The sequence below is a fragment of the Pyxicephalus adspersus genome, chromosome 4 (assembly GCF_032062135.1).
Source record: "Pyxicephalus adspersus chromosome 4, UCB_Pads_2.0, whole genome shotgun sequence".
NCBI lineage: Eukaryota > Metazoa > Chordata > Amphibia > Anura > Pyxicephalidae > Pyxicephalus > Pyxicephalus adspersus.
This window is the reverse complement of record NC_092861.1, coordinates 84711823-84726103: the sequence shown is the minus strand read 5'-3', so window position 1 is coordinate 84726103 and position 14281 is coordinate 84711823. Positions and strand designations below refer to the sequence as shown.

Sequence of the window (14281 nt, the reverse complement as noted above, 5' to 3'; positions counted from 1 at the left end):
GGTTATTTCAATTTGTTTTAATATGCAGATTCACTAGAGAAGAAACAGGAAAAGGTGTCTGCAGAAACCAAAAAAGGTAAATCACTTATAGACTGGTAAAGGTTGGTTATTATATGATTGCAGTAAATGTGGAAAGATATTTTAAAATATCACACCTTTATTTACTATACAGAGGCACCTGAGAAAAAACTTGAAAGGGAACCTGCAAAACCCCAAAAAGGTAAATAAATCAAAGCACTTGTAGCTTGTGAAAAAAAGAAGGAGACTTTATTGTTAGTAGAATAAATGTGGAAATACGTTTTGAATTCTCAACAATTTTTTTACTGCGCAGAGGCACATGAGAAGAAACTGGAAAAGGTATTGATGGAACCCAAAAAAGGTAAATTATTTCTATACGTAGGTTTGCAAGGTAATTGTCATAATATTGTGCATGTGACTGGTGCACAGTATCTGCAGTAAGTGGGGCAAATGCAGAAATATATTTGGAACTATATTACTTTATTTTACTATGCAGTGGCACCAGAAAAGAAAGCAGAAAAAGTATCTGTGGAGCCCAAAAAAGGTAAATCACTCATTAGTATCATACCGGTATGGGATTAATGCAAGTTTGCTTCTTTTAAATTATGACATCCTTGTTTTACTATACAGAGGCACCAGAGAAAAAACCAGAAAAGATTTCTGCCGAACCCAAAAAAGGTAAATCAATCATAGTATTTCATACATATTAAATCTTGAAGGTACAAGTAATGAATGTAGGGGTAAATGCAAACAGAAAATTTGAGCTGTTAAAACGTATTTTTACCATGCAGAGGCACCAGAGAAAACATTCGAAAAGGTATCTGCAGAGCCTAAAAAAGGTAAATCACTTTTTGGCATTGTACTGTTAAATATTATAATATATATTATACATGTAAATGTGGTAGTAGAAAGATTTTTATCCTATGTTTTATTTATACAGAGGAGAAACTAGAAAAGGTACCTGAAGAACCCAAAAAAGGTAAATCACTCATTAGTATTGTACTGGTAAGATGTGAAGGTAGTTTAAGTGGCTAGTAGGGTTGGTGTAAAAATATTTTTATTTATTAAGTTATTACACCTTGTTTTACTATACAGAAGCCCCAGAGAAGAAACTGGAAAAGTTATCGTCAGAACCCAAAAAAGGTAAAACATCTATAGACTTGTAAAAGTTGATAATAATTTAAACGCAGTAAATGTGGAAAGATACTTTAAAATATCCCACCTTATTTTATTATGCAGAGGTACTTGAAAAAAAACTAGAAAGGGAATCTGCAGAGCCTAAAAAAGGTAAATCACTCATTGGCATTGTACTGTTAAATATTATGCATATAAATGTGGTAAAAGTAAAAAGATTTTTATCCTATGTTTTACTATACAGAGATGCCAGAGAAGAAACTAGAAAAGGTATCTGTGGAACCCAAGACAGGTAAATTGTATATTAGTACCACACTGTAAGTTGTAAAGGTGGTTAAAAAAAATAAATGGGGTAAATGTGGAAACATATTTTGAATTTTTACAATTTATTTTGCTATGCAGAGGTACCAGAGCAGAAATTAGAAAAGGTATCTGCAGAACCCAAAAAAGGTAAAACATTTACAGCACTTGTAACTTGTGAAGGGAAAGGGGGATACGTTATAATATAATTTGAGTAAATAAAGAAATACATTTTGAACTATCACTCCTTTTTTACTATGCAGAGGCACCAGAGAAAAAGGTGGATAAAATACCCACAGAACCCAAAAAAGGTAAATTTCAGTTAGTATTCTACTGATGGTGTGCAAGTGTGTATAATGGAACTAGGCTAACTGAAGAATATTATGTTAAAATATTTCACTGTATTTTTCTATGTAGAGACACCCGAGAAGAAACTGGAAAAGGAAGCAGCAGAACCCAGAAAAGGTAAATCATTGAAATTAGTGGAGGTAGAGGTGGTTATAAGTGAAATAAATGCAGAAAGATAAGTTTACCCTATTTATTATTTTACCTTATATCTTATTTTACTATGCAGAGGTACCAGAGAAAAAACTAGAAAAGGTACCTGCAGAACCCAAAAAAGGTAAATCACTTATTAGTATTTTACTGCTAAGGTGTGAACAGATTGTCATGGTAGTAGGTTAGGCGTAGAAACATTTTTTTTTTATAAATTATTATACCTGGGATTATTGTACCTATACAGAGACACCAGAGAAGAAGCTAGAAAAGATATCTGTGGAGCCCAAAAAAGGTAAATCACTTAATTAATATTGTACTAGTAAGTTGTGAAGGTAAAGGGTATATGTGAGTGGGATGAATGAAAAAATAACGCACTTCTTTAACACAGTACTTTCAATGTTATTTGCCGAAACACCAGTGAAAAAACATGAAGAAGAACCAAAGAAAGGTAGCAAATTGTAGACTTATTTTATTTAAAATAAAAGACTTTTAGAATGTAGTTAGGCATGGAAGGGTTTAAAGGCAAATAATTTAAGAGGAGATTTGTGAGCTTTCTATGTAACTTAGGTATTATATACACTAAGGTATTATATACACAGAACAATAGCATACTATGTGAATACCTTAATTATGTTAACACCGGTATATATTTAGACAACTTTACCTTACTCAAATCCAAAGCATTATCAAAGATTTTAGTAAACAAGTACTACACTATAATCATTTCCACCATTTAATGTAATTTGATCCATACTTTATTAGAGAACATAACAAAACATTTTTTTTGTTAAGAATTTTTCCAAGGCTTAACAATGTATCCACATATTCACATCATTCCACATACCCAAATATATACTGATATGCTGCCTACGTTTTGAAGTTATTACAAACAAACATCTTAGAAACACCAAGGTATCCTGCCCTTAAGAGAGACTGCTTGGTATCCTGCTATCCGATATTTATCTACCTACCAAATGACAGCGTCTCTTGCGTCATTTCTAGTTCCTCTCACTTCCTGGGGGGAGGGACGCCCCCATAACAGAGCCACCTGGGTCTGCACATGCAGAATCACGTGGATCTACGATGAACACTGGCACTGTTCAAAGCACCCATGTCCCAAATAGGAAGGTATGCAACTCCCCTCCATTGGACATTGTCCCCTGTCCTCAACCCAAAGGAGTAAGGAACAGGACTATTATAAACAAACTTTATACATCACACCGAGTACTTAATGTGTACAATAAATAACATCCACCAACCCACATCCCAAGACAGATAACGCTGCAGAAATTACAAAACAATCCTGATATATTGATTGACATCATTGATAAAAATACATTTGAGTTTTTGTATCCGATAATGACAGCATTTCTTTGAATGCAAGTTACAAAGTGCATGTTGGTAGACGAACCTATGTGACTTTGAGGACCCAATTATGCACAAAGGAAATTACAAAAGGTATTCCTCTTTAAATAGCAAATAATTTGTTTTTTGACGTGAGCATGGCTTATTGGCTAAGTTCAGTGGACATTCCTTTTTCCTAAATTTAAAGCTGTTTTGCTACATTTTGCTGGGACAGAAATATAGTTGCATACAACTCGTAATTTAATAAATCTCACTATTGTATTTACTGTAATTACTGTTTGTGGGGCCCTCAAATGGCTTTTTATAAAAAGGCTATTTATAAAAGAAAGAAATAAAGGTAAGGAAAGTGGAGGTGTTTTTCAAATTATGTATTATTTAAGTCACAATTTTGGATTTTCATATTTTCTCAGTTTCTACATAAGTAACCACCTAAGTGTTCCTATTTCATTGAAAGGATTGTTGCTTTTCCAAAAATACACCAAAGTTATATTTTGTGATATAGAAATCTTTTACGCAAAGCAACTTGATTATTGATTTTTTTTTAGACATACCAGACAAAAAACTAGAAAGGGAACCAACAGAACCAAAGAAAGGTAGGAACATAAATATTTTGTGTTGTACACAGTACGTGTAAGGGTGATACACATGTTGATGCAAAAATTGCTTTCTACATTTCACAAATTAGTATTTCTCATTGTAGATATTACAGAGAAGAAACACGAGGAGCCAGTGAAACCCAAGAAAGGTAAATGTAAAAAAATCCCATAAAAGGTAGCCCAGGTAGTCTTCTAAACTACAAAATATGTATTGCAAAATTTTGAGCAAAGTCAAGTGGTTGGATTTGAGTACTGAATGTCTGTAAAGAAATAAAATACATGGGTTACACTTGACTCAGGTGACGAGTCGTGATTTCTGGCATTGCTTCAACCTGTGGGCTACTGCCTTTCTGGGCCCCCTTTGGCCTCTAACTAACACACTAACATACCATCTCCTGTTCTGTGATCTCTTTTACTGTGTTGCCATCTGATCCTTTTTCTCTGGTTTGAAGGGCACAAGCTTCTCTCCAGAGGCCACCAGGCATGGCCTCCTTTGGCTCTCAGCCCTGTCCTACTGCTCTATGTGCCAGTTGGTAGGCCTAAATCAGGTGGATGTGGCAAATTTGTGAGATTGATAAATGACATTAAAAGTTATGATGCAATCAGGGGAAAGGTAAATTTAATAGCTCAGTTATATTTTTGGGGGGATTTGGTATACATCCATTACCAACTCAAAAGGAAGATTGCTATATACTGGAAGCTAAAGATAGCAAAAAGGAATGTGATGCAGAGTAAAAGATTGCACAATAGGCCAACACTGACATGAAGAGGTTCCTAGCAGAAGCAAATTTTAAACAGAAAAACACATTAATTGGCGGTAAAACCCAAGACAGGTAACCATAAAACTCATTCTAAATTGCAACAACTAAAATTGACCCAAATTTTGGATCTAATACATGTGATTGTTATGTAATAACAATATAATATATAATGACATCTCTAAACAAAAAATAGAAAACAAATGTTTTTTCCTGTTTAAAAACACTTTTTTTTTTTAAAGTATCCTTACTTTAATTACAATAAAATGTTTAAGATACACAGCTTTGCAATAAAAAATTGGTTTTTCATTTAATATTGTCATGCAATGCAGGAAAAGTAACACATTAAGGAAATTTTAAAAAATCGTAAAAAAAATATTTTTAAAAAATCAGCTGGTTAAAAAAAATCAAGGGGAGCAGGGGAGTTAGGTAGGGGTGATTCAGAATAACTAAGTATATATATGGGAGGTCAAATTGGAAATAATTTAAAAAAGAGTAATCTAAAAGTTTTTGTTAAGTGATGTTATATGCACTCTCATTTATCTCAAGTGTAAACTTGGGCAACATGAATATACTTTAATCAACACAGCAAGTGGTTAAAAGTGGTGGCCTATTAAGTAAAATGACAAATTATATATTTTATAAGTTAGTTTGATGTTAATCATAGTCCCTTACTTCAAGCATGGTGTCATTTTCTGATTATAAGATGAAATGAGAAATAACACTACCACAATTAAGTCTTATTTCTTGGACAGCACATTATTTTTTAAAGGATTTATCTAATTTTTAATCGTTAAGGCTGTACATATAATTACCACTTGTCTGTTCCTGTCACCATCACAAGTTCTTATCTTCTCAAAAAATACATTAAATAATAGATCTGTTATACAAATCCTAAACCCAAAATAAAATCTGAAACTTTCCTAACGTAATTCTTCTCACCAAGAAATCTTTATGTTTAGATGTTTTAATTTGTTTATCCATTAATATAGCAAACCGATGGCAGGATGTATTTGTAAACTAGGCTAAACTGTCATTTAAGGTTAAGGTATACCATTTTTCACTTATGTGTGCAACATGCACTGAAAAAGGAAAATACTAACAAGGAGATAACTTGTTGCCAATGAAAAATGTAAAAAAATACATGATTTATTAAATAACATTACCTAGATGTTCATATAGGAAAGCATTGTTCTCATATATTTGATAAATACATGGAATAATGCATGCGATTGTGAAAAAAAACACATTGAATAAAAAATATGTTTGGGCTGTTTTTTTTTTTAGAGACAAAAGAAGAAAAACAGCAAAAGGAATCCAAGGAGCCAAAGAAAGGTAAGGCATAAATATGCATTATAAGTACTGGATAGCAAGTCCTAAATCTGAATTTATTGTCAAATTATAAGTTTTAAGGTATAGAGGCCTATGAAAAGTAGAAGAAAATTTTAAATAAAAGATATGTGCAAATATTTTAACTTAAATCAAATTAGGTAAAAACAGATTCAGATGGTTAATTTTAAGCTAAATCCTCCTATTAATAATTGATATCATTAGATTGCACATTTCCTCAATTTTTATATATTACTCTTATATGATACAGTATTTATTATCCTTTCTATTAAAAATATAATTGCAAAAGCTTTCTATAATTAACATCCTTAAAGAAAAAAATGTAACTAGCATTTTCCTACTCTGGCACCTTCCTACAATTCTTTTCTTGTGCTAAGAAATGACAGTGACCAAGTAGTAGTGCTTTACTTACATTTTCATGTAAGGTAATATTTATAATGGACTGGCGCTATATACAGTGACTGTAGTCAATCTGCACTTAAACAATTTAAATAGGGTTTTTCGCTACATTGTGACTGGGAAATGTCTCTAGGAAACAAAGTGAGGGTTAATAAATTTTATGTTTCGTAAAATGTTAAAAAACCACAATCTTTATTGTATTTTTATTGTTATTTCTCCAATCTGATCTCTCTAACAGGGATATAAAGTATTAAAGCAGGATAGTGATTGTGACCCTTCTCTATCTAAAAAAAACAGAGGATCTAACTGTTCCCTATTAATAAAAATAAAAATGTAAAAATAAGAAATCAAACTTTTTTTATTGACATTTCACATCAAGTTGTTCTACAGTGGAAATCCATTTTTAATAGTATACAATAATATATTGTGCTGCAAAATATGATATTATATAATGTTGCTGGATGTCTCAGTGGCATACAGCTTCTTGTGGTGTTAAGAGCAATACAAGTTTGTCATTGTCATTTTATGTACTGACATTTAAAAAAAAAGTGGACTGTCACTTTTGTCTTAAACATTTTTCTTGCAGAGACTCCTGAGAAAAAACCAGAGCCAGCAGAATCGAAAAAAGGTATTTGTAAAATTTCTTTTAGGCTGGCTTTGGGGGAAGGCAATTAAGGTGAATGCCTTAGGTGCCAAAAGCCAGCAAGCCTGCAACAAGTATATACTTTTTATTAGTCACTGTTCATTGACCTGGGATTTAAATGTATCACTGAGAGCATTAAGACTGGTTGTCAGAGTAATATTTAGAAGCATCACCTTTTCTGTTGTGCTCAGTACAAGATAAGACTAGGTGGTCAGAAAGATTAAATGTGAAGATTAGGGATGCTGAATACATAAAATGAATGGAGCCAGAACAAATATATTACTGTGCTCCCATAAACCTTTTTCATCATTTTAAGCAAAAGATCATAAAAAATAAATTATATTTTCAAGTATCCTGGTTGGTGTCATACATTAACTGACCTCAGGGCTGGAATTATGCTTTTCACACCAAAGGACAGTATCAATTCTTTCACATCAACAAAAACTGGTGTTATTATTTCTGTAACATTTGTGCAATCGTTCCTACCTCTGAATGTGACATAAACATTTAGAGTACTTCCTTATCTGACAAGTGTGCATACCATATGTTCAAATCTGTGTGTAAATATTTGTTTGCCATTAACAATAAACAAATAAAAAGATCATTTAAAACTAAATGATATGCAAGGTATGTAAGTAATGTTCAATAACAACATTTGCAAAAAGGCTTCAAACTAAAAATATTATTTATTAATCTTACCAGTTTAGTGTAAGTACAGATAAAGCAAATTTAAGCCCAAATCTTAGGTACTCTGCATGTGCCCTTATTTATAAAAAACATAATTCTGGGCGTGTTTTATATGGTATTATGTAAGCTGTCATTGCTAGCCTTTTTTTAAAATATACTGCTTGCCTGGTTAATGTTCTCATCCTGCTCATTTAAAGTGGACCCACTAATGAGAAATTATGTAAGTTGCCATTTCTGGTTGCTGATTTTGCTACTTACCTGGATAAAAAGTCACACCTGAAACAAGCCAAAAACATTTTTTGGAATCAGTAGAACAATGGCAAGAAACATAACTTCTTAGTGGTAACTCAACTTTTGACTTACTAATACAAATACAAATATAATAATAATATAATATATTATAATAATAAATAGCTATGGCAATAAAAAAAAATGTCTAGCTTCTGAAATGAGTGTCTATCTCTAGTGTACATTAGCAGATCACTGATACTGACTGTCTGTTAGATTGTAGTCACGTGATAATTGTGCAGTGCAGGAGATATTCATTTTTATCAGAATAAATTATTGTTTTATTTTTTATTGCAATATGTGATATAACACTAATACCAATCTCTATCTTCTTTTTTAAGAAACACCTGTTAAAACATATGTAAAGGAACCTGCAGAAACAAAAAAAGGTATTTTAAATATTTAAACAATTGACCTGATTTATTAAAGCTCGCAGAGACTGGAGGAGAAACACTTTCATCACTGAACCTGGGTGATCCAGCCAACCTTAAATAGATCTAGACCAGGATCGAAAACATTTGCTAACAAATAGCAAATGATTTATAAGAAATCCATTCCAGGTTTGCTGGATCACACAACTTCACTGATGAAAGTGTATTCTCCCCAGCCTTGGAGCTTCAGGCCCATTGTATATATTTATTTATTTATTTACTAAAATCAGTTCTAAAGCTCTTTTCAGGGTATTATGCTAATACGGGGTGTTGTATCTTAAGAAAATTATGCCATTGGCTGCTGCAAGATGGAAGAAGCATTTTATCAGTCTAGCATCACCCAATGATCATATCACTGGGCCTGCTTGTAACACTGTAACATTTTGACACTTTACAAGAGACGTGGCAGCAGGAGGCTGATCTATGAATGACATTTGTACACACATTCTAATACAGTTATTGTTTTAGGAATAGAAGTTGCCAGAGATGAGCAACAGGGCATTGAACAAAACTAGATTATTTCAACAAATATTTAATGTTTTTAGAGTATGAGGGCTTTTGAGTAACTCAACCACCACCCCAATTAGCATGTGCTAAACATGATGATCTCATGTACAAGTATTCCATAGCCTTAACACAAACATTTTGATTTCAGAATTATAAAGCCTCAGGAATTGCACCTGATTTATTAAAGCTCTCCAAGGATGGAGAGGATACACTTTCATCAGTGAAGCTGGGTGATCCAGCAAACCTAGAATGCCTTTCATTTAAAATTTGCTAGAAAATGTTTTGAATCCTGGACCAGATCCATTTCAGGTTTTCTGGATCATCCAGATTCACTGATAAAAGTGTATCCTCTCCAGCCTTGGAGAGCTTTAATACATCAGGCCAATTGAGTAGCACTACTGCTGCTGCTGGTTTACATTTTACATAGCCCATTGCTGTAACTGCATGGCTTTACTCTCAGTGAAACAGTTTTTTTTTATTATATTGCTTGTTGTCACAAATATTTAGTTTCACCATTGTAATACTGTTTGGTGCCTTTAGATGTAGTTACACAGTTTGTATAGATACAGAAGCAAGATTGTCATTTAAGTGTGCCACTGACGCACATCATAACCCTTTTGTCTCATGGAAAAAAAATGAAGATACCGCACAAAGCTGGTATTGAAGGATTTATATCTTTTCCATGTTGCCCTCAAAGCTGAATAAATCCGCCCCTACCACCAGGGTACACAATTTTAGATATGTACATCATTTTATGAAGACAACATTACAGACATTTGGGGGGTCTTCCCTTTTCCTTTTGATATATTTAGCTTCTGTAGGTATTCTTCAGAGACCAGACAACCAAAATATTTTCCCTTTTGATTTCAAAAATGTTTGGATTGGAGATGTTAAGAACCCAGACCGGCTCAGCTCGAAAGTAATTCTTGCAAAATTCTTGCAAAACCACTTAAAACTCGGTGTTGGGCATGCAGGGTAATTTCAGAATGTATCTGAGGCTGTATAAATATGAATAATTATTAATACTTTTTTATGTAATTATTGCTTTTTTTTTTTAGATGTTGGGGTAAAACCACATAAAAAGGAGACTGCACCAACCAAAGAGGGTAAATATGCATGACTCTGTATATACATCATATAAATACATAACTGCTTCTGAGGGGAAAAAACTATTCTACAAAAGAACGTAGAGGTATGAATGGGTATTAGCAAACAGCCAAAGTCTAAGCTACATTTGCTGTGGTTCCTCTCCACATTGCAAGAGTTAACTGTTCCATGTTTCTAGTGGATGATAAATAAGGGGAATTCCTTGCTCCCCCAATAGCTAGTGCTCTCCTTTGCTGCCCATCAGTGCTAGGAAATGGGTGGGTGTGCTTGTGTGCAATGCAGGGACCGCTCAGGCAGTAAAGAGAAGCGTCTTTGGGGGACTAGTCTTGTAGTATGGAGTAAACTTGCAGGAGCAAGGATTGAGGTAAGTATTTAACCTTTCTTCTTTTTTCCCTAAACTAAATAATTAGTTTACCCTTGTTTTGTAGAGGGTCACCTATTCCATATGTAACTTTTTGTCCAGTCCTGAGTTCAACCTTAAAATTTATTTTTTGATTGGTTGTATGTATTACACTGTATATATAAATACTAACACAGTGTTAGGAATATTTGTGACAAAATACTAAATTTATTGCTAAAAAAGTTGGGCAAGGGAGCCAAGGGAAAAAGGGTAGTCATAGAAGGGTTTTAATACATTTGTAATAAATGTTCTCAAAGATTTTCCATATGTTATTATAATGTAATGAAACAATTTTTTTATTAAGAACCATTCCGAATATTGCTATTTATTTGTAATTACATACAAGCCACTTAGATTTTCATAAAAAGTATTCAGCTGTCAAGCAGTTTAGTTTGCATTTTCAGAGATTGTATTGAATCGGATATAAACATTGAAATTTGTAAGTAAGGCCATATACATATCTTTTGGTAACCTAAACTATCTGCAGTATTCTGTTTTTTCTCTTGTACTGACTCTGCATTTATTATAATTCTTAGAAAAAAAAGTGGAGAGATGTGGCTGTTAAAAATGAAAGTACATAATACATTCAAATACCTTTAAACAGTATCTAATGGATATAATAAGCCAACTACTGATAGAACCCAACTCGAAATGTAACTGTATTAAATCTTGTGAATTAAATGTATTTACTATCATTCTTAATAAATTATATAGGTAAATTAAAAAACATGTCTAATTAATTTAACAAACGAATATATATGAAAAAAAAATTCTAAAGGTCTTGGCATTGCAGTGCCGACAATAGTGTTTGTTAACCATAGTAGTTAGCACTAACTGCAAGCAAACCCTAGCTAATCCTTGGGGTAAGCATTTACCTCTGAATAACTAAGAGTGGCCATAAAAAAGCCATAATAGAACCAAGATATATACTGCAAATGTACAGCAATGCAGTTTAAAGCAAACGAGTACCTAGAAATTTGAAGTGTACAGTTATTTTTAAACAAACTAACAAAAAAAGACAAAGGATACATTTGTACTGCTTGTACACAAACAATATTTCCAAATATTCCCTATAATATAGCAAAATATGCTACTGCCTATGTGCCTGCACTTTATATAAGAATAAGCAATAATTTGCTAAATAAACATCCTCTACTCATAAATTAAATAAATTATTAGTTATTGTGTTATTATGCTACATCTGTTATCGCAAACTGCAAGTTTTCTATAGGTCAAAGATTTGAATAATACAGATAAAACTGTGTTATTTCCCTGCTGGATGTTTAACAAATACCACACTTCACATTTAAAAACCAAAAAGTATACATCAGTAAGCTTGCCTGGCAGAAGACATTTTACTTTAACAGCACAAAAAATAGAAATGCATCAGTTGAAATGACTGTCAATGGCTTCTTTAAAAACAGTAATAACACCTAAAAAAGTGATAACAACTGAAAAAGAGCCAACAAAAAGTAACAAGTGAAATATAACTCATAGAAGTCATAGAGTCTTAGAAGTCATAGAGCTTTTATTTCTACTGTGGGTGATCTATTTTTTTTTTACAAAGTGTGATTGGAGACATTAAAATAGCTCCCTTTTTTATTAGATTATTGTATAGTTATATTTATTGCATAACTGATCAAACATTCTTTTTTCAGAAACACTAGCTGAGAAACTTGAAGAACTAATAAAAGAACAAAAACCTGAAAAAGAAATAGGAGAAAAGAAAAAGGAGCAAATAAAAAGTAGGAATACAAATACTCTTGATAAAATGTAATCTCGTAAATAAAGCAGAACAATTAGTATTAGTGTATTAGTATTTAGGAATACTAAAATTGTTCTTGGCAAATACAAAGTGTCTGATTTATTAAAGCTCTCCAAGTCTGGAGAAGGTGAACTATTATGGGAGAACATAGGTGATCCAGCAAACCTGCAACAAATTTGGTCCTAAATTTAAAGCATTAGCCAACTAATGATTTTTAGGAAATCTTTTCCAGGTTTGCTAGACCATGCAGGTTCAACCACGATAGTCTATTTTCTCCAGTCTTGGAGTGATTTATTTAAATCAGGTCCAATGTGTTTAAGTGTGAATGTAAATGGCAATATAACATTAATTTCTTTTCCTAGCAGCTCCATTGAAACAAGAACAAGCTGTAACAAATCAAACAAAAGGTAATTGGTGTTCATTTTTCCATTTTAGTTATCTGCATATATATGTGGTTAATAAAAAGTAGCAATAGTATTTATTTATTGACTGTATTATGTTCTGTCTACTCTTTTTTATATATTGTTTCACCCAACTTTTATATATGGGGAGCCCAACAAGGCAACCATGTGAAAGCTCAAAGATTTGAAAAAACACTGCATCAGTTCTAACATTGACATTAGAAATATTGGGTTAAAAAGTGAAATAATAAACATCGAAAATATACTTCATTTTGGCATTGTCATCCTTAAAACTGCCTCTGTGGTTTGTCTATATTAAATAAAATCATCTCCAACAAAGGTAGGAGACAGTTTAGAGGACCTTGTATTGTCTGGCTACATAATGATCCATCTAGACAAAAAAGTGTCTGGTACCTTGTTCAAAATATGGAATTTATATTTTTAAATACAGAAATATTTTAGCCAAATTGACTAAAAATACACAAACAGGCATGCATACAGTAGCCTAAGCGTTCATGTATAAGAGTCACTTAGTATCATAAAGCCTTGTTGATTTCCTTTTTATTTCAAACCTAATTTACTCTCACATATGTCAGAAGGAATTACTACCATGTCAAAAGATTATTCTAACTTACTTTTATGTCTACAGGGCAGGAAGTGAAGAGAAGTATCCCCAAATGGGTACAGATTGCACAAATAATTACACTGGTCAACAAACATTTTCTTGCCAAACGGATTAAAGTCAATTTAGATTCTTTTTGATATGTAAATATGATATTGGTTTTGCTAGATTGGCTCTAGTTGTTGAAATAATGACCTCAATAATAACCTCATAGAAAACTAATGAAACATGAAAATTAAGCAAAATAAACTAGATATGCCTTTGTATACAAAAAATTAATTGTTGAAATACTTAATGTCAATATATTCTATATTCAGTATATTTACAGAACTAATCACAAAAAGGTAATTGAAAAACTCAGTTTGTATGATTTCCTTTTATGCTGTTGATCAGGACAATCACGTTGAAGGCTTCAGCATTAGTCTGCCACCATGTGTCTATCCCATCTGCTTTTTCAACCATTGGCGCGTTAATGATGTTCCTTGCACCTTTTTTCATGTTTTCCCTTGGAGGCCATGTCAAAATTTTCCCAGTGATCCTGCTTTGCTCTACTATCCCACAAGCAGATGAAACATGGCTACTTTGTGTATCCACTTTGCTGTCCAAGTAGGAAGTTCACCATTTTTTAATCAACACATATGGACCATTGGTGTTCATAATAGCAAAGCTTTTGTTAGACCATTTGGATATTTGCAAATTCTTCTTTATGTTTTGTTGAGTGACCAATTGGAATTGATGCATAGTAGTTGCCATTATGTAGTAAAACAGATTTCAAACTTTGAGTGAAACTGTCTATAAAAAGCCGCCAGTCTTCTGCTTGGTATTCTGGTACTCCCATATGGGCTAGCTTTCTTTTAGCCTGGATACTAAAAGTTCAGATGCTTGTTTTGACAGGCTTAGGTCACGTAATAAATCATTGAGCTCTTCTTGGGAGAACTGCTGGTTTGATGAAACACTTCCTTCATATTCACTTCCACTGCTCACTCCTGGATTACACTCCAAACCCTGTATA

The 14281-nt window shown here is 32.7% G+C and overlaps 1 protein-coding gene and 1 long non-coding RNA gene across 2 annotated transcripts; both read left to right on the top strand.

Moving 5' to 3' along the window:
• Nucleotides 1-5: 5 nt before the first annotated feature.
• LOC140330085 (uncharacterized) lies at nt 6-564 on the top strand. The gene is made up of 4 exons (XR_011920612.1): nt 6-76; nt 173-220; nt 332-379; nt 515-564. It is a non-coding gene; the product is annotated as an uncharacterized lncRNA (long non-coding RNA).
• Nucleotides 565-623: 59 nt separating this feature from the next.
• On the top strand, nt 624-13360 carry LOC140329818 (uncharacterized). Its single transcript, XM_072410211.1, has 20 exons — nt 624-696; nt 810-857; nt 959-997; nt 1114-1161; nt 1258-1305; nt 1397-1444; nt 1555-1602; nt 1716-1763; nt 1870-1917; nt 2027-2074; nt 2195-2242; nt 2360-2398; nt 3861-3908; nt 4016-4060; nt 5957-6004; nt 7005-7046; nt 8378-8425; nt 10033-10080; nt 12140-12226; nt 12609-13360. The coding sequence occupies exons 1-20, from the start codon at nt 624-626 to the stop codon at nt 12713-12715; spliced, it is 1056 nt and encodes a 351-aa protein (XP_072266312.1). The 3' UTR covers nt 12716-13360.
• Nucleotides 13361-14281: the final 921 nt, after the last annotated feature.